This window comes from Tursiops truncatus, chromosome X, assembly GCF_011762595.2.
Source record: "Tursiops truncatus isolate mTurTru1 chromosome X, mTurTru1.mat.Y, whole genome shotgun sequence".
Taxonomy (NCBI): Eukaryota; Metazoa; Chordata; class Mammalia; order Artiodactyla; family Delphinidae; genus Tursiops; species Tursiops truncatus.
The window spans coordinates 35357976-35379097 of NC_047055.1; the positions used below are offsets into that span (position 1 = coordinate 35357976).

The 21122-nt window shown below is 43.0% G+C and overlaps 1 protein-coding gene across 5 annotated transcripts in view; it reads left to right on the forward strand.

Annotated features, from left to right (window-relative positions):
• Nucleotides 1–9724: 9724 nt before the first annotated feature.
• The window catches only part of CHRDL1 (chordin like 1), a 115137-nt gene continuing 103739 nt past the window's right edge, over nucleotides 9725–21122 (forward strand). Inside the window, exons 1-2 of one of the 5 annotated variants that reach the window (XM_033849623.2) lie at nucleotides 9725–10099; nucleotides 13249–13397. In XM_033849623.2, the coding sequence (XP_033705514.1) occupies nucleotides 9948–10099; nucleotides 13249–13397 (301 nt within the window). In that variant the 5' untranslated portion in view covers nucleotides 9725–9947. The remainder of the gene's footprint in view (nucleotides 10100–13248; nucleotides 13398–21122) is intronic. The other 4 variants (XM_004312411.3, XM_019949433.3, XM_033849624.2 and 1 more) reach the window with 4 other exon arrangements.

The following is a 21122-nucleotide window of genomic DNA, read 5'->3' on the forward strand; positions in this document are numbered from 1 at the left end:
GGGAGGGGGTTTCTCTTTGCTTCTTCCACCCTCCCCTCAACCCAGGGTGGATTTGAAAACACTAAAATTAAATAAACCCAAACCTTCGTTTGACATTTCTCTTTGTCTGATTGTTCTCAAGTTTTTGTCTCTGATTTCACAAGAGTCCCCTGAGGAATAAGCACTGGAGCCCATAATCTAGTAAAAGGTTCATTTGGGTTTAGGCTTTTTATTTTTAAAGATATGATTCTTGGAGATTTTTTTTTTTCGATTACAGGCAGCTTTTATGACTGAGAGGTTACCGGGAAAATTCAAAGGCAGCGAGATGAGGGGTCCCTAATGAGTATAGACATTGGGGCTGCGTATGTAAATTAGCTGCTGTGGAGAATAAGCCCAACAAGCAAGTCTTGCAGGATTTCAGAGGCTCGGCGATGTCTCTGGCACTTGGGTTCTAGAATGCTCTGTGGCCACAGAAACACAGGTTGGAAGGGGCCAACAAGCTTAGTGACTGGGCACCTGGAATATGATTGTACAGTCAAAGACTGCTAGAGCGTGAAGGAACAGATGGGGAAACTGAGGCCCACAGGGAGGTCAGGATGTGACCCATCCAAAGCAAAGTCAGGACCAGAGCCAAGAATCCTAATTCTCAGTTCAAGGATCCATCCAGGTTCTGATGCTGCTTCTCTTGTGGCAAGAACATATTTTCTCTAATATGAAAAAGGAAAAAAAAAAAAAAGATTCGGACACTTGGTTACAGGGCCAATGTGAGAGTGGCTGTTTAGATTTTCAGATTTTCTTGGCAAAACTCCCTGGGCGTGCAGATTCTCTGTTAGGTTTTAAAACCATCCAAACACAGGGAAAACTGGAGATGAGTGTTTGACTGTGTCTACATGATGCCTAAACAGACAGTTGATTCAGTCAAAAAATATTATTCATGTTGCTGGTTTGGCAACACAACCCATTTGTGGACTGAAGCGTCCACTTTTTAACTCCTTGAGACGCAGTATGAGGTAGAAAAAAAAGTCTGAGGCTGGCTGTCAGAAAGCCAGGCTTCCAGACCCGGTTGAGCCACTTACTCACCCCCTGCCCCCTCCCCGGACCTCAGTTTCTCCCTGTGTAAGTTAATCAGATTTGGACTAAGTTGTCCCAAAGGTGCTGTAGAGTTTTCACCTTCTAGAATACCGTTCTACGTACACTCAGTCATTTTCCAGTATGGGATGTGAGAAGAGGATGTCCCTACTTGTGGTCTTTGCCATCTGCATTTGAGGTCAGCAGCCCTGCAGTTCTAGTGTGAGAAGAGATTTCTGGATGTAATTCACAGGCTATTTCCATTTCACTCCCAACTTGGCTTCTAAATAGGCAGCTCACTGCTCTCCCTTGTCCCCTCCCTTCTCATAGGGAGAAAAGGAGCGTAGTAGTCGGCTGACAGGCAGGACTCAGCAGCACGGTCAGGGGGCCTGTAGTTTGTCCTGACCTCGTCAAGCTAGTGCCAACCCTTCATCAGTCCACACCTCCCTCGCACATTACCCATGCCCCCAAACTGGATAATTGGCCTGTGGGATTTTTAAAAAGAGGTAGGGAACAAGGAAGTAGTGTTGACTTAATGATGGGTTCCATGTCAGGTGTTGAATCTGACTTTTTCTCGTTGATTTCTGACTCTTAGCCTGTGAATAAGATCTCCTGGCTCACACCCCTGACCATCCCACTTACTTTGCTGAACCTTTTTAAAGTGGATTCGAGTGGTGTTCTGGTACCAGGTCTCACCAGCTCGGGAGAGGCAATTGCGCGCATCTCTTACCAGCTCTGCGTTAAGTGACGACATACTGGTAGTTTGAAATCAGCCATGTTGGGGATATTTCTATATCAGAAATTGGAAATTGCTATGAATCAGGATTATTTTTCTCCCTAGAGAGCCACTTGTTAGACAGTTATGACTGTACACCATGGTTCAAATTCAAATGGCCCTAGAAGCTAGAAAGGTAATCTGAATGAGTAAAGCAGGCCTGAGGGTAACAAAAGGGACACAGTAAGGCATGGTGGGGACTGTAGCAATTGATGGGCACATATGCTATATAAAAGCAGCAGCCACTCCTCTGTTCCAGCCTATGTTACTAGGCAGCGATGTCAGCCCAGTGTTGCCAGCAATTCTAATTTTTCAAGAGGAACTGGAAATCAAGGTTTTTGTGTGAAATCTCCTAATAATAAACATTAAAGATTGTTTGGAACCAATTCAAATTTTGAAAAAAAATCCCTGTTCAGTCCAAGCAAAACATGTGTGCAGGCTCTTGTCTGCCTTTGGGTCAGCAGTTTGCCATCTTTGCTCTCTAGATCCTCTGTTTCCTGCTCTTATTCCCTGGGTTATAACGCTGATGCTGAGTTGTCAGCATCATTTCCTAATGAGAAACAAACTTTCTTTCCTTGAGAACTGAAAGATCAGGGAATTTGAATGTGAGAATATCCAGGTGGCTTCTCACGATTCTACTCTGGCTTGTGTCTTGTTTTCTAGTCCATGTGCCATGAAGATGGAGAAGAGGATGTTAGGCCCAAATCTGCATCTAATATTTTATGATGTTCTCCCGGCACCAGGACCTTACCCGGTGCTGATGCACATGTGTGTGAAAACAGAGTGACTTCCATTTTGGCATCAGTCTCTTGACTGTTCTACTTAAAGGCGGGTTGGCACTCTACTCACCAATGCCCCAACTTACTCCCTGCCTAGAAGAAAAGGGTGGAAAATTGGGCTAATTATTGGTTTTCTCTTCCTGCTTTTCTCTCCACTCTCTTCTAAAGACAGGGAAACTGAAGTTTGACTGGCTAATAAAGGACTTTACTGAGTGTGCAAAAGCTCTCACATTTGGCCTAAGGAATGGGGGCAGGAAGGAAAAGTGAGGATGGAAAGAACTAACAGGCATCTACTATATGTCAGGCACTGAGCCAGACTCTCCCCATATATTAGGCCACTGAACCTCCACGGCAGCATTACCATCATCCTCCTTTTACATAGAAGGAAACAGACTCGGAAAAGTTATATGACTTGTTGGGACTCAAACTCAGGAATGCTTGATTCTAAAACCATGGTTAAGACAATGAGACAGGCACTTCTGTTGGTTCTGCTGAAGAATAATAGTGGATGCTCTGCTACCTAGCTTTGGAATAAAGGCAAATACTGTGGAAAGTTCATGGCAGTTCTAAAGAGCTGTGGGTACCTTGAGGCCCTATAGTAAGCTATCTAAGCAGATGCAATTTAAAGTGATTAAATGCTCTATAGCAATAGAGCTTCTAGGGAAGCAGTTTCTATTCCGCCATATTGCATTTTCTATGCACAGTATAACACTTGGACATACTAGATCTCCAGTTTGTTTTTACAATGTCCCTAGTTAACAAAGTTTACATACCTTTGTGAGACTGCTTGAAAATGTAGTTAAACTACGTGAAAGGGCTTCCCTGGTGGCGCAGTGGTTGAGAGTCCACCTGCTGACGCAGGGGACGCGGGTTCGTGCCCCGGTCCAGGAAGATCCCACATGCCGCGGAGTGGCTGGGCCCGTCCGTACCGCAAAAAACAAACAAAAAACTACGTGAAAAATCCTCAGTCAGAAGTGAATGTGTTTTATGCTCTGCCCATTTGACTCATTCACGGTTATTGCGAGCACGCTACAATTTTGAATCAAGGAATACACTTCCTTTCATCTTTTAGATATTTACTATAATCCTGCACAGTATAATGAGTTTACCTCAATTTTTAAAATAAGTATGTTCCCGAAATTTTCCATAAACCAAATTTTGCTTTTTCATTGGCCTTTATGATAAATCTGGAGATGTGCTCCTTTGGGAAGAGAATCACATAAAATGCTCCCACAAACATCTTAAAATCAGTTCAAAGGAAAATCATTTCCTTAAAATACTATTCAGATATAGCACAAATAAAAAATATCTTGGGTTATTTTTTTTGGTACAGTAACTGAAAGGCATAAACGGAAAGTGACAGACAGCTTAACTAAGAAGGAACATATTGAACCAAAAAATAATGGCTTCTATTAATTCTATTTCCAAGATTCTATAAGCTGCTCTGTTTACTTTTCTGGTTTTCATAAAGTATGAGGAAACAGAATTGTTTTTACTGGTGGTATCAGCAGTCAGGATTGGTCAGATTATGCTGCAAAAAGAAGCACCTCCAAATCTCACAAGCTTAATACACAAAGTTCCATTTATCACTCACTTTAGACTCCCAAAATAATTCTGATGGGGGCTTTGCTCATCTTAGTCACTCAGAAACTCAGGCTTCATTTCAGTATATGCATCCATGATTCCTGTGGTAGTGGGCAGGGAACGGGGCAGCTTGTTATGCACTAGCTCCTGGTTTCCATCCTGAAGTAACGCATCGCTTTTCCTAAGATTTCAATGGCCAAAGCAAATCAGTTGGTCATGCTCAATCCCATAGCAGGAAGAGGGGTAAAGTTCTACCATGAACCTGAAAGGAAGAAAGACGGAAATATTAGACGAATCGCACTAATGACAACCAATTCTGTGTTATAGCACTTTTTAGAAATGATCAACAGGAAGAAAATACAACAAAGACAAAAACTCAGTTAACAAACATGAATACATACACGTGATAAAGGGGCTCATATTAAATACAGCTTAAGGGTCCTAAAAGGTCAACTTCTAAATATTGAATCAAATATTTGATTAATACAAACTTTAGGTTGGTCTGATTTTCTGTATAAAGAAATAAACATACACCATAATATACTCCTCATTAATCTTTATGTGTCCTGCTATTTTATTTGAAAGTTAATCAAATAACCAGAGTTTTCCAGGTTCAAACGGGATAAGAAGCATTTAAAAAGGCTAAAATATGTATTCTCAAAATATTGTTCAGCATTAATCATTCTGTAATGCCTCCATTTTCACATTCATTTCTGCCACTTTTGACAACATGGATGGACCTTGAGGGCATTATGCTAAGTGAAATAAGTCAGATAGAGAAAGACAAATACTGTATGATCTCACTTATATGTGGTATCTTTAAAAAAAAAAAGCCAAACTTTGAAACAGAGAGTACAATGGTGGTTGCCAGGAACTGGGGGATGAGGGAAATGAGGAGATGCTGGTCAAAGGGTACAAACGTCCAGTTATAAGAAAAATAGGTCCTGGGGATCTAACGCACAGCATGGTGACTATAGTTAGCATATAGTTAAATATATAATATAATTGTATTATATATTTAAAAGTTTCTGAGAGAGTAGATCTTAAATATTCTCTCCACAGACAAAAAAATGTAATTACGTGAGGTGATAGACGTGTTAACTAACATTATTGTGGTAATCATTTCACAATATATACATATATCAAATCATCATGTTGTACATCTTAAACTCACAATATTCTACGTCAATTAAATCACAATAAAGCTGGAAAAAAATAAAATGACTGTGTTCTGCAACACGCTGCGTACAAGATCAACACACAACAATCAATTGCATTAATATATACTAGCAGTGAACCCTGGAAACCAAAATTAAAAACACAATAACATTTGCAATTGCTCCAAAGAAAATGAAATACGTAGGTATGAATCTAACAAAACACATACAGAATCTATACGCTGAAAACTAGAAAGCATTGCTATATGAAATCAGAAAAGACCTACAGAAATGGAGAAACATATTGTGTTCATGGATTGGAAGACTCAACAGATTAGAGCTGTCAATTCTTCCTAAATCGATCTATAGGTTTAATGCAATTCCTATCCATATCTGAGAAGGGTGTATTGTAGACATAGAAGAGCTGATTCTAATATTTATACAGAAAGGTACGGGACCCAGAATAGCTAAAACGATCTTGAAAAGGAAGAATAAAGTGGGGGGAACCACTCTACTTGATATTAATCCTACTAATGTCTATAATGATAAAAACTGGGTGCTGTTGTTGGACGGATAGACACAGAGATCGATGAAACAAAAGAGAGAAACCAGAAACAGACCCATACAATACCCAACTGATGTTTGACCGAGGTGTAAAAACACTTCAATGAGGGAAGGATAGTTTTTTAAAAAATGATGCTGGAGCAATTGGACATCCAGAGGCAAAAAAGCGAACCTCGATCTAAATCTCACACCTTATATAAAATTAACTCCAAATGGATCATAGGTTTAAATGCAAAACTTAAAACTATAGCACTATAAAATATAGGAAAAAAATTTGGATCTAGGGCTAGGCCAAGCATCCTTAGACTTAATGTCAAAACAGAATCCATAGGAGGAAAAACTGACAGATTGGACCTCATCAAATTGAAAACTTTGTTCTATAAAAGCCTATGGGAAGAGGATGAAAAGACAAATTGCAATCTGGGGGAAAGTATTTGCAAACCATGTATGCAACAAAGGATTAGTACCTAAAATATATAAAAAAACTCCTAAAATTCAACTGTAAGAAAACTATCCAATTAGAAGATGTCAAAATACATGAAGAGACATTTCACTGAAAAGGATATACAGATGTTTAATAAACACACGAAAAGATGGTAGCTATCATTAAGCATTAGGGAAATACAGTTTAAAACCACAATGATATATCGCTATACCCCTATCAGAATGGCTAAAATAAAAAATAATGACAACAAGAAATGCAGACAAGTATGTAGAGAAACTGGATGTCTCATTCATTCCTGGTGGGAATATAAATAGTACAGCCACTCTGAAAAGCATATGGCGGTCCTTACAAAACTAAACATGCACTTACCTTACAATCCAGGAACTATACTCTAGGGCATTTATTCCAGAGAAATGAAAACTTAGGTTCATGCAAAATCAGTAGACAAATGTTCATAGCCCCTTTATTTGTAACTGCCGAAATCTGGAATCAATCCAGATGTCCTGCAATAGATGAATGGTTAAACAAGCTGTGATACAGCCTTGCCATGGAATACTACTCAGCAGTAAAAGGAACAAACTCTTGATACTGGAACATCTTGAATGGATCTCCAGAGACTTACGTTGAGTGAAAAAAAGCCAATTTCAAAAGGTTACCTATGTATGATTCCATGTAATACTATTATTATTATTTTTTTCTGTACGCGGGCCTCTCACTGTTGTGGCCTCTCCTGCTGCAGAGCACAGGCTCCGGATGCGCAGACTCTGCGGCCATGGTTCACGGGCCCAGCTGCTCCGCGGCATGTGGGATCTTCCCAGACTGGGGCACGAACCCGCGTCCCCTGCATCGGCAGGTGGACTCTCAACCACTGCGCCACCAGGGAAGCCCCCATGTAACATTCTTAAATGACAAAATTATAGAGACGGAGAACAGTTTGGTGGTTGCCAGGGAGTAGGAAGAAGAGGAGAGAAGATGAGCAACAGAGCCCCTTGTGGTGTTGGCATTGTTTAGCATCTTGACTATGGTGATGATCACATCAACCTACACATGTGAAAAAATTTCACAGAGCTATACACACAGGCAGATGGGTGCATATAAAACTGGTGAAATTGGAGTAAGGTGGATGGATTGTATTGATGTCAATCTCCTGTTTGTAATATTGTACTATAGTTATGCATGATGTTACTACTGGGAGTGAAGGGTATTTGAGATCCCTCTGAATTATTTCTTACAGTTGCACATAAATCTATGATTATCTCAAAATAAAACATTTTTAAAGAATGAATATGAGATGATCTATGCTCTAATCTCCATTTAATAAGTAGAGAAAAATAAGGCATAGAGATAATCATCAGTTTAGCTTGAATAAGATCTGGTAGGAAGTTTAGGTTAGGACCCATGTTGGAGTTCCCAATTCAGAAATCAAGACTGGAACTAATACAAGGACCACCAGCATTTACACGAATGAAGAACCTTTTAGAGAATTCCAGCACCCCCCTTATACAGTTGCCAAGTGTACAAGAGATCCTGAGCAAAAACTGCCCAGTTGAAAAGAACCATTCGATCATAATAAATCATTTTAAGCTTTTAAGGTTTTGGGATGGTTTGTTATGCAGTAATCAGAGTACTACATCAAGCAAGGGGAGCCAGTGGTTGTAGCCAAATAGACGAGCTCTTAAATCTCGGTGAGTCTGATTTTAAATGCTAAGATCCATGTTTGTCCCGGGCTGTTCCCTGAAACCCATTTTCCTGAATACTCTCTCAGCATGTTGGGAGTGATGATGGGGGTTGGGGGATGTAGATACAAAGGAAATTGAACAACCAGTCCTTGGCCTTGAAGAACTCAGTGCAGTGAGACAAAACATCAGTGCCTTAAATGGCTTGAGAACAGTTATAAGGCAACAAATCAGCAAGTTCAAACTAATATAGGACAGCACAGATTGAATGCATGTGGCAATGTAAATGTATGGCTACCCAAGCGGCAGGATGGAGCTAGACATTTTGGGCCCTGAAGGCAACGTTTCAGAAAGGGCCCCCCTTTCTTTGTTAACAGTGAAATAATCATCTGCAGCAATTCAGGGGCTAGTTGGGTGGTATTAACACTTGTGAAGGAAGAAAAAGGAAGTAACTTCCAGGGACAATTATTCGTGTTTTAAATTTCCTTTGTTCTCTCTTCCTGATATATGAGTTTTTTTGGCAAGCTACAGTTTCCCTGAGCATCAGTTTCCTCATCTATAGACTGGAGATAACAGCCAGAGAGTAGTGGATTGAAAGTCAGGAAATCTGAACTGGAATCTCAAATCTATCATTTACTAGCTGTGTGACCTTGGATACATCACCTCTCCGGCCACCTCCTCCATCCATTTCTTCTTCTGTGACAGGAAAAGGTTGAGCTGAATGGTCCAGAGGGTCCCCACCAACTCTTAACACTTGAGGCCACACAGAGATCATTCAGTTTGTTGTGAGAGTTTAAAAAGTAATGAAGATGTATATGAAAGTGCTCTGTAAGCCGTAAGGTGGCATGTAGATGTTAGGAGTGTCCATATTATGCAGTTCCACGTCGAAAAAAGCCCTGCAGCTCTCTCTAAATTTAGGGGCTTAAATATAAATGGGTACTGTCTCTCGAGGCAACGCTTTCAGGCCCTTAGAGGATTCTGGTAATTCTTTGTAACTATACTTCATCGAATAAACACAAATTTGGACTAGTCTGTCCCAGGCTCACCAAGGCATCAGCAGCGCTATTGTGATTTCAAGGATGGGTTCTTGACCCAACTCAAAATCCTAAGGACTCTTAGAACAGTGATGGCTGTGATGAGCCACTCTTAAGTTTTCTTCAAGACACCTAACAGTTAGCGGAGGCCCTTTCCGTGGGGCTTAGGAGCCCTCTGTGGGCGAAAGCAGGTTTCTAAGTCGTCTCCTGTCCCTCCACACACACACCCACCTCCATCCTGCCTTTAAGGGCACCAACGCTTGGTCACTTCATTAGCCGCGACGTGGGTCTGGGAGATGCCCGGAAATGATAAGCAGCCTGCTAGGGCATAATTTTCGAGGCCAACTCATCCTGCGTCCCGCGCACCGGCTCAGGACCAGGCCAGGTGCACGCAGAGAGGCCGTCGTGCGGGAGGAGAGGGGGTCGCGGGCTTCCAGCGGGGAAGTCAGAGGGTAGCCGGGGTCTTCAGGCCGCGCGCGAGCGGCGGGGAGCTCCTAGGTGCATCCAGCGCAGAGGGGGTGGAAGGGCGGGAGGAGATGTGCGGTCCCTTTAAGACCCCAACGCTCGCTTAGCCAGAGGAGGGGGGTGCCGTGTGGGCGCTGCGTGATGGGAGAGTCGCCGGCTGAGCCTCACACTTTCTCCCGATTTCTTAACTTTCGGGTCGGGGGAGCGGGGAGAGAGCGGCGGTGCCGGGGCGGAGAAAGGGTGCGGGCTTGCAGCGGCTGCTTGCTCGCGGAATTCCCGCCCGCGCCGAGCGGCCGGCCTCTCGGGCCAAGTGGGGAGCGGGCGGCGGGCGGGCAGGTGGCCCCGGGCCGCCGCGCCCGCGCCTTGTCTCTGCCCCCGGGAGCCGAGCGAGCCGCTGTTCCCTCGTGGTGTGAGGGCGGTGATGTTTTTCCTCCCACCCACTTTTGAGTCCCCCCTCCCCCCTCGCGCGCACTCCAGCTCTCGCCACAACCTGCGAGTCCTCGTCCTCGGAGGAGCGCCCCGGGGAGCTCGGAGCGCTTGCACGCGTGGAAGACGGAGGAGGCCGGTGGCCAGGTAAGTGAGCGGTGTCCGGCGCCCGTTTCCCCTCCCTTCCTTTCCAGCCTTTGCACAGGTGGGCCGTCTTCCCCCAGGGCGCCCAGAACTTCCCCGACCTGCCACCCTAACCCGCTCTCCGCCACAGCTGCCCGCGGCCCGGCTGGAGGTGGAGCCCAGGGCGCCAGACCAAGGCAGGTCGGAGGCCCCCCGGATTCGAACTCACCACTCGCCACTCTCGCTCGGCCTGCGTGGTTCCAGGCTCTGGAGCTGCGGGGAGGCCACTTGGGTAGCTACCTAACGGGTTTCTACGGTCCCCTTAGCGATCGCATGTGTCCCGAGCCTTTTGCTGGCTTGCTGAGGTGCCCTGGACCCGTAGGTAGTTCATACGTGCTCAAGTTAACCAAACAGGGCGGACTGGTCGAGAGGCTCCTCTATGCTCCCTCTGGACATCTGCCTCATTTTCCGGCCCGGACCACTGGCGTCTGGGTTGGAGACGCTAGGCTCGGGGAGCAACGCAGTGTTGCCAGAACGTAGGGCCTGGAAAGCCTGGCTTCTGGTGCCTGCCGGCCCTGCCACTAACTTTCTGAGAATGGGCAATTGAGTTCTCTGGGCTCCAGGATGCCCATTTTGAAGGTGGGGTTGTTGTGGGGAATAAAATGAAATGATAGATAGCAAAGGTGTTTTGCAAGCCAAATGACGGGGCATTGTTCTTCAGTCATAGCAGCGATGAAGGCATCTCGACTCAGACCAGAGACACCCTGGCCTGAAGCTGCCATTTTTCAGTGACAACCTACCACCAGTGAACCGAGCTTTTCTTGTTGGGTGGTAGACCGGGGAGAGGATTTTAGCTGATGGACACGGGCCTGAGAATCCAGTGTCTTCTTATTGTTTGTTGGAGAGAGGATTGCTACCCTGGAGGCTGCCCCACAGATGATAGTGAATGTGAGATTGCAAGGGCATTGAAGCCTCTCGGCAGGATTAAAGAAGCACTGTGGGTCCTGAAGAGCTGGCCCATGTGCTCATCCCTTAGCCTTCCTTTGGGAACGTCTCTGATTCTGTTCTACCCAGGAGACCTCTTCTGTGAACCGACAGACCCCTGACACTTGATGGTCCAGATTGCCTTGCAGTCCCAGCCTTGGTCCCTTTGCTTGACGCAAATGAACTTTGTGAGGCACCTTAATGGATACATTCCTTTAGGTTCTGACCTGTTTCTTGTTCTCTTGTAAAGCGCACTCACCCTCTCCCACTCTGCAGTGTTAGTCCCAGAATTTTGTTTTCTTTGTTGTTTTCTTGTTGGGGCCTGGATGCCCCCAAAATATGTCAATGGCTACATTTCTAAGTAACCTGTAAAAGGGCCAGTGCCAGTTCAACGGCACAACGGCCTGTGTGAAGCAGACAGAGAGTTAATACCGAAATAACTCCAGTTAACTGGGTCAAAGTGTAATTTGAAAAATTAAGGACATTTTGGCTCTTTGCAAGTGTAAGAGTCGGCATGCTTGCTCAGCAATGCTTGCTGGTGTTTATTGCTGCAGCCCTAACAAATGTCTTGAACGGCCCCCCTCCCCCAAAAGAAAAAGTTAAAGCGATAAAGAGAAATTGAACGGAGACCTGGGGAGGGAACTCTTCCAGGTTTATAGCTCTGCACAGAATACAAAGGCAGGACTTCAGGATCTTGTAAATCAAAAGTGATTATTTATAAAGAGATTCGTTTTCTGATGTTCTACATCCCAGCCGGGGAGGCCACACAGATGACAGGAACGCCAAAAGAGATTAATTGCTCTCTAGTCACCAACTTTTCTCTTTGCTCATACCATTAGTTGAGACCCAAGAAAAGCAAAAAAATTCTAAGAGCCGTTTTCTTGCCAGCTTGAATTATGAGGCAATGCTACTGTTCACCGAATCACCCAACCATTGTACAAGAAAAACAACCCGGTTGGTTCTTGCATGGGGAGACCCGAAAACCGTGGTTTCAGAAATCCCCCCCGAGACCCATACGTGATTGTGATAAATTGGATTTCAGCGGTTAAAAAAAAAATCTTTCTCATTTGGAGGCTTGGGGGATAAGCTTATTAAAGTAGGCTCAGGAAGAAACCTCACTGGGATGAGTAGCTGTGTTAAAGCGTTCGTGGAAATGAGTTGCTTCAATGGAACCTGGTAACTCTCAGAGGACAGAGGTAGACATTCCAGTGATTGAAGCTGGACCAAAAGCTCACAGAGGGGACCAAGACATGAGAACCCAGGTCTTTGGAAGGCTAGGAACATGTCCCAGGAGAATTTATCCTTGTTTAAGGAGCAGGGAGGACGTAGAGAGGCAGACCAGTTCTGCAAAGCCTGGCTGATAGCATAACATTCTCTATGGACAGTTTTTCTTTGGTTACTTACATACTCGTAATTTGAAACAATGGATTTTAAATTACCTGGCCAACTTCATAGCGTTTAAAGTAAGAGCTGTGGCATCCACATCACGGCCCAAAGACAATTCAGCTCTCCAGAATGATCATCTTGCATTCCATCCAGCTCTCTATACTCAATATTTAGGTTGGACCCTCTGAAAAGATCGTTGAGCTCAGTTCCCATCCAATGTTAACCCCAGATTGAAATGTGGTGTTTCTCGAATTATTTAAATATTTTCAAATCACCCATTGGAAGAGTTTTTCCTTATAGATCTCATAGGAGACACAGGAGAAACATTGATCAGTCGTGCCTCATCCCTGAAGGATTAATAATAACGGTAGTCTTGAAGCTAAGATCAGTTAACTTTCATTTCAGAAATTGTTTGGGTCACTGCCTATTATTTTTGTTTGCCAAAATGGCCATTTTGCAAACCCCAGTTTCCCTTTTCTCCCAAAGAAAATCTCTTGAGAAATCAACTTTAATTCCCTTAGAAATGAGGATTTCAAAATTTATTTTTACTTTTCTATGACTTGCCTGCAAGGATTTAGCCTCAGCGTTGGATAGGAATGTATGTTCATCCGCTTGAATTTCTCCCCGCAGTCTTTGCAAGACAGGAGAGGCAAGTTCTCTTTTCTTAGCAGAAAAACAATGCTTGCACTTATGTAAATTCTCCAGCACTTTTCCCCCAGCAAGTTAGGAGCCTAAGCATCAGGGATCTCCATCAGTTCCAGAGGATCTGTTCTAAGTCTTCTTTTCTGCTTTCTTCCCAACAGCTTGAGTACCCAGGGCCCCGAAAGTTTCAAGTTGCCTTTCGCAGTGGCCAGAATGAGAAAAAAGTGGAAGATGGGAGGCATGAGATACATCTTCTCCTTGTTGCTGTTCTTTCTTTTCCTAGAAGGAAGCAAAGCAGAGCAAGTAAAACGTAAGTGTCTTGAGTTTAAAAAACAAGATACTTTCTTGTAATTTCTTTGAAAGTGTGATTATAATCTGAAGAGATTGTGATTTAGCCCAAATGTGAACATGCCATTATTCTAAGAGAAGAAAGTGAATGTTACTGGTTTATGCGTGAGTTGGTAGAAGAATGAGAGCTTTGACTCGGGCTAACTAAATTTGGGGCTGTTTTTCTGATTATCATATAGTTTTCATCTCATAGGACACATGACACATTAGCCTATTTTCCTTTTCCTGTTCTAAACTGTACAAATCTCATTCCATTTTACGTAATTCTTGAAATATCTGACAGATGAGCTGGATTTTTTCCCAAATTTCAGACTCTTCAGCAAAGGTTTTCAGTTTATGAAAAAGAATAACACCGAAAAGAAAAAGAAAAAAAAAAGAAAAATGTAAAGCAGGCTCTGCCTCTTCCCTTCTGCTGAAAAACGAAGAAGGAAAAAACCTTCACATGAACTGGGTTGAGATGAAAAATCCTTTGAGGAAATTGAGATTCCAGGGACCGTGAGCAAATTGGATGCCATTTATTGAAAGGAACGTCCCCGCAAAGCCAGGGAATATTTCTAGAAAGTCAGCGATCCGTGTGATGGGCTGACACATTGGAGAAAGCAGAGTGGCAGGAAAGGGGAGTAATTAACCCTCTTCACAGCCACATTTGGGAGATTTATGAGTAACCGTTGACACCGCTGCTCTTGTTAGGAACTTTCTGCTTGCCTTTGCCCACTGTGAGCCTCACCTTCTTTGGGCCACTTGCAGCCACCTCTGAGGTGGACCCTGGCCCTAAATTTGAAGGAAAAGCCATCGCTCTAGTTCCCCTTTTTGGCTGCATCAAAAGAAGCACAAAGTGGAACTGGTCCAAGAGGGGCATTCTCTGCTCCACTGAGCTTATTCATGAGAAGGAACTGTGCAAATATGCTTGGTAGGAGCTGAAACAGCATCTGAAGCCCATCACTTAAACATTTATCTCCTTTATCAGCATAAGTTAAATATATCAGGCATGAGGCTTGCTGACAGGGAGAACAATGCCAAACCTGTTCCATTGTTACCTGTGTTTCTGCCCCGCTACGATTTTCATAGTAAAGTGAGTCTCCTTCCTGGGAGCGATAGTGCTTTTGATTAGGCTTTTAAACATGAGCAATCCGTGGTGATATCTAGTATGATCGAGGCACAGCAGGAAGTTTAGCAGGACACGGTATCATTAAGGAAGCTTGGATCAGCCTCTTCTCCTGCAGTCCTCAACGGACCTCCTTCTCCTTCTACTTGAATGTGTAATCGACCTCAGAACCCTCCTCTTCCAGAAGTCCTCCTTGATTTAAGTGGATATGATAGAAAAGTTGTCCATCCATTCTCAGCTAAACTCGCAAGCAGCTGGGCTTAAAAATCCTTCCTCTCTTAGGAAGAAACTTCCCTTATGGACTTACTGGCAGCATGGGGAAGCTTGCAACTGTTTGTTAGAAGACCATCTCTTCTGGGAAGCCTTCCACATTCGTGAAGAATTGAGGAATATTGTCCATGCAACTTAGAGCTTAACTGACAAACCAAAGAAAAATATGATTGAAAAACGATTGACAGACCCCCAAAACTTGTATCACTCTCTGACATTTCCTACTGCTTATGAATCTGTCCCAAGCCCCTTTGATATTCAGTTGGTGTCAAAATGATTATGTAACAGATGGCCTAGGGGACCAGTTCTGGTCTAGTGTTTCAGGCTTATAGTCAGATAATGAGGCTAAGGTCATGGTCATTCCCTGAATGAGCCACTCAGCATCATTCTTTGTGGCCACACCCAAGCTAACTGTCTCGAAGACATGTGCAAATTTACCTCCACTAAAAGGAAACTCTCAAAGCATATGCCCTAGGTATGTTGCCTCGATACACACACACACACACACACACACACACACACACAGACGCACACACACACACTACATGTGCAGAGATTTATATTACAGCTCTAAGAGAAGTTAGAAGCAGTGGGGAATGGTTACTTAAATTATCCATGTAATGTACTATTATGCTACCATTCAAACACTGCTTATTGAAAATGCTTATATTAACTTATTTTAAAATTTCTTAAATTATAAAATTAATAATATTCATTGTACAAAATGATATGAAAGTATCTGAACTTCATAAAGAACCTGTATCTCTCAACACCCATCCCACTCCCCAGGGATGACCGTTACTAATAGTTTGCTGTGTGTTCTTCCAAACTCTTTTCTCTGTGTGTTATAAAAACATATATACATGTCTGTAGGGTTTTTTCTTTTACAAAAATTGGATATTATATATATATTTTTCTGTAACCTGCTTTTATTCAGTAGTGTGTCCAGGACATCTTTCCATGTTAGAACATTGCAGTGTAACAGTACCATATTCTTTCTAATGTCTACGTAGTTCCCAATTATATGAGTGTGCCATGGTTTGTTTAACCAGTCCCTATTTGTAGATATTTAGGTTGTATCCAGTTTTTGCTGTTACTATAAGTAAGGCATTAATGGATGTCTTAAGGCACTTAGGCAAGTATTTGTGAGTAACTGTTAGGTCAAAGTGTATGTTCAGTTTTAATCTTGGTAAGAACTGTCAAATTTCCTTCAAAAAATGTATCGATTTATGCTTCCACCATCTTTGTATGCATGTCCATTTCTAATTCCTTCACTGAAAGTATTATTAATCTTTGTATTTTAGGGCCAGTTTAATAGGGGAAATAATATCTCAGTTTTGTTGTGATACTTTCCTATTACTGGAGTATCTTTTCAATTATTTTTAAGTCAATTGTATTTCTTCACTGAATTGGCTTTCATTTGGGTGCGTGTCTTACTGATTTGCAAAAGCTTATTTATTAACGTAACATCAAATGTTTTTATTAACTTTTGTATTTCACATATTATTTTCCCAGTCTGCCATTTGATTTAAACTTTGTATAAGTTGTATTTTCCCATACAGAAGTTTTAAATTTTCTTGTAGTCAGATCTGTCATTCATTTCCTTTATGGCTGCCCTGTGCGGCATGCGGGATCTTAGTTCCCTGACCAGGAATTGAACCCGTGCCCCCTGAGGTGGAAGCGAGGAGTCCTAACCACTGGACCATGAGGGAATTCCCTCCTACTCCATATTCTTGTATTTTCTTCTACTGCTTCCATAATTTGGGGTTTTACCCGTAATTTTCTGTTCTATCTGAAATTTATATTCATGCATGGTGTGCAATAGGGAACTAACTATTTTATTTTTAAATGTTGAGCCTTCTTTTAATTAATTTATTTTTTTATTTTTGGCTGTGTTGGGTCTTCGTTTCTGTGCGAGGGCTTTCTCTAGTTGTGGCAAGCGGGGGCCACTCTTCATTGCGGTGCGCAGGCCTCTCACTGTTGCGGCCTCTGTCGTTGCGGAGCACAGGCTCCAGACGCGCAGGCTCAGTAGTTGTGGCTCATGGGCCTAGTTGCTCCACGGCATGTGGGATCTTCCCAGACCAGGGCTCAAACCCGTGTCCCCTGCATTAGCAGGCAGATTCTCAACCACTGCGCCACCAGGGAAGCCCTGGGAACTAACTTTTTATCTCTGGGTGGTAGGTGCACGACTGTTACTTTTGTTCATTTTTGTACTTCTCCTTATTACAAAGTTTCCACAATTGGCAAATACTACTTTTACAACAGGTAAAAGTCCTTTAAAGTAAAAGGACATCTTGTTTCCCATATTTCTACTGTCGAGTTCTAGAGAAGGGTATAGGTATGGGGGTGGAAGGAGTAAAAAGAGGGTTTTTTTTAATTAAAAAAAAAAACTAGAAAAACTTCAGGAAACATGTAAGTGTAAAGTTAATAAAGCTTCCCTTCTCTCTTTGTTCCCTGATACCATTTTACCCAAGGAAGCCAAGGTTTTTGATTTTCCACAGGCTGGTTCGAGTGTAAGTTTCTAGGTCAAGGCAGATGCTCTGTAGCCTGTTCGCTCTCCAGTTTTAGGCATCAGGGTGGAATGAGAGGGGATGCTGTTATGGTCAAAGATGCTCACTCAATTGGTGTAGAGTCTGAGGAGGTCTGCAGAAAATGCTTTAATTGCAGAAAGCTGTTTGCACAAGGAAAAGTCGAAGTGGGTGCTACCACTTACTAGTAGCTAATTAGCCAGAATTCCCTTGCTCTCACAGGAGGGAAGACAGGTTCAGGAACCCAGGAAATACTGAACGTGCATCACAGTGGATGAATGAGCCATTTATGGCTTATATAAAAGTTTGTTACTGTCCAGAAGCAGCAAGGTTTGAGGTCTTTAGCCGGGATAAGGTCTTTGTGTAACTCCATTATGCTCTGTTGTTAAAGTTGTAGTCAAAAGAGGCCAGGAAGCTCTTTTGATGTTCAAAGAAGCATGACATTCAGTGCTTAATATTCATGCAAATATAGGACAAACAGGCTGAAGGGTTTGCCTCTTTTGGCAATTCTGACTTAGGTAATGAACTATTGATCAAAGTGAGGTGGAAGAGTTGAGTTGTTAAGAATATTCAATTATGTATTTCAAATGGACCAGCCTGTGCCAAGGCTGGCAGTCATCCTGGGGAGAGAAATTGTTCGTGTATTTCATGCCGTCCATTCCTGCTTTATAAGGTGAGTTAGCTGGGTCTTCCAAGGGACTAGATTCTCATTCATTTTTCTCCTCAGGAGAAAAGCTTCCAACGTTTGTATTTGCTTGAAAATGGGCCTCTGAACTTCCCAGGAAGGGCGAGTCCCCAGAAGAGTGAAGGGAAGGAAGAGGATACTTAGAAAATTTGAGACATGGGGATCATGGCCTTATGGAGCCTACCCAGCCTCTTTATTGTGAAAGCCAACCAGAAAGGCTTGAGTTTTCCACCTCTAGATTCTCACTTGGACGTTCGAGGTGATGTTTTGACAAGAGAAAGAAGCTAGCAGAAGAGTAGACCCGTTGACATCTTAGGGGTTTAAATAGATGGAAGTAGAATAAATGAAGCATACCTTAAAATTAGATAGTTTAATGCTTTTCAAAGTATGTTCATAATTATTTTTTATACTGGGGGGGAACCAGTGGGGTTGGGTATGGAAGCTCTGGAGTCCACGTAGATACAAACCCCAGCTCCATGACTTTCTTACTTACCTTGGGAACGTTGCTTAATCTTTCCAGCTTTAGCGGTCTTATCAGTACAGTTGGGGAAATAATAGCGTAGTGACCATCAACATGGTCATTTGAAGAACTGATGAGCCTGTTCACATGGAGTGCTTTGTGACAGTGGCTGGCACACAGTCTTTAATAAGTGGTAGCGATTCAAGTAACTCTCTTGCAAGCCAAATGATATTCTCCCCTTAATCTTCAGATGAGAAACTTGAAACCCAGTGAGGTCAGGTGACTTTGTACAAGGCCAGACAGTAAGTCCAAGGCAGTGCCAGAGTGAAAACCCAGGTCTCCAAATTCAGTGTTCTGTTCACTACAGCAGTTCTCTGAGGAAGCCAGTGCATTCTCTTGAAGAGAAGCCCAGTCCTTTGCACATGGCAGCCACTTAACACATGAGATGATCCGAGTAAGTGAGTAAAGAACTTTGTAACCAGAATTCCTAAGAGAGGCAGTATACTATTTGGGAGTTAAAAGACAGAGACTAGGACTAAAGTTATTCTGGAACCTAAATAAGCTAAGCCAAAGGAAATTTGTGAGGAAGGTTAAAAATATGTGCCTTTATGTCCACGCTTCTTAGATTTCCCTGACTTCTCAGTAGGATTGGAATGTCCTCATAGTCTAATGGCGAGTGGACTGTGCTTTAAGTCAGGGGACCTGGTTTCTGGTCAGTTCTGTTGCTTGCTGTGTGGTATGGGTTGAGTCATTCATGCTCTCTCTGAACTAAAGATTCTCTACTCTCTAACTGAGAGGAATTCTTGCTTTCTGGACAGCAAACTAAAGGATGCCAGAATAGGGGTTGGGGTGGTGGGACAAGGGAAACCAAGGCTCTGGTTTTAGATACTTGGAGCATACCCGGACTTTTATCATTGACACAAGATTGTTGCAAAGAGTATTTTATTCATTTAAGATTTATAGCCTGCCTACTTCTAAAAAAATTAGATACAGGTTATACATGAAACAATAGTTGCAAGATGACTTTCTAAAAGATGAAAAAAATGGAGGCAATCTGAGGAAAGTAGAAAGGGTAGATGTTCTTAACACCTGCTTTGGTACATTACTCACATTCTAAATTGGCTTATGATTCCTGAAAAGATAAAAAGAGAAAGTTTCCATTGGTGGGCAAGAGACAATTATAGTTTCATCTATAGAGATTTATTTCCCACCTCCCACTTACTCAAACAGTATTAATGATGGGATGTTTGCATGAAGCACATTCTGGGTGGTACAAAGACACCAACTGTAACCTTAATTTCATAGAAGAGAGAAGAATTGTGTTCGGCATTTCTTTATTAACCCTCTGTAAAGGAAGAGGGCAAGTATTAAATTTTAACTCAGTAAAAGTCTTTCTGTAAGTGCTAAGAAAAAGTGGCCCAGATATTTTAACTTTGGATGATATAAGTTAATTGAAGGCTAGAACATATAAATGTTATACAAATGGTTGTTTAATATGTCTACTAGATTGGATTGTCAATTATCAGATGCCCTAAGCAAAGTTTATATTAACGTTATTTTTTCTATTTAAAAACAGATGCTCAGGGCTTCCCTGGTGGCGCAGTGGTTGAGAGTCCGCCTGCCGATGCAGGGGACACGGGTTTGTGCCCCAATCCAGGAGGATCCCACATGTCGCGCAGTGGCTGGGCCCGTGAGCCATGGCCACTGGGCCTGCGCGTCCGGAGCCTGTGCTCCGCGACGGGAGAGGCCACAACAGTGAGAGGCCCGCGTACCGCAAAAAAACCAAACCAGAACAAAACAAAACAAAAAACAGATGCTCATTTTTAAAACAAAATACACCTGAGGCAGCTCTTTATTTATTTTTTGGCTGTTGGGTCTTTGTTGCTGCACGTGGGCTTTCTCTGGTTGTGGCGAGCAGGGGCTACTCTTCCTTGCGGGGCGCGGGCTTCTCATTGCAGTGGCTTCTCTTGTTGCAGAGCGTGGGCTCTAGGCGCGCGGGCTTCAGTAGCTGTGGTGCCTGGCCTTCAGTAGCTTTGGCTCGTGGGCTCTAGAGCGCAGGCTCAGTAGTTGTGGTGCACGGGCTTAGCTGCTTCGTGGCATGTGCGATCTTCCCGGACCAGGGCTCAAACCCGTGTTCCCTGCATTGGCAGGCGGATTCTTAACCATTGCGCCACCAGGGAAGGCCCATATGCTCATTTTTTAACATTCAGAAGTATATAAAAGTATTAGGAAAACAAAAGTCATTGGTAATCTCAACATTTACGTTAATCATGGTTAATTGGCATATAGGCTTCTAGTGTTTTTTTCTACGCTCAGCTGTACATACATATTGTTTTATAAAAATGAAGCACTATCTTGTAGTGAATTTGGTTTACTATGCCAATTAACGACTGATTCTCTCAAATGCACCTGTAGTGGAGATATAACTCATGTTGTCTAAAGCGAAAGCTGAATATTTTAGATGCCAGTTGCAGACCATGCAAAGTCGATCCTGTTGTGAAAAGTTCAAGAGCACAACTTGAATTCTTGACCAAGCGGAAAGTAAACCCCTTTTAGCAGAGACTTGTGCAGCTGAGGTGCTGATAGAAAAAACAATTTGTTTTCTTCGAAGAAGAGCTTTGATTTTTGCCCAAAGTCCT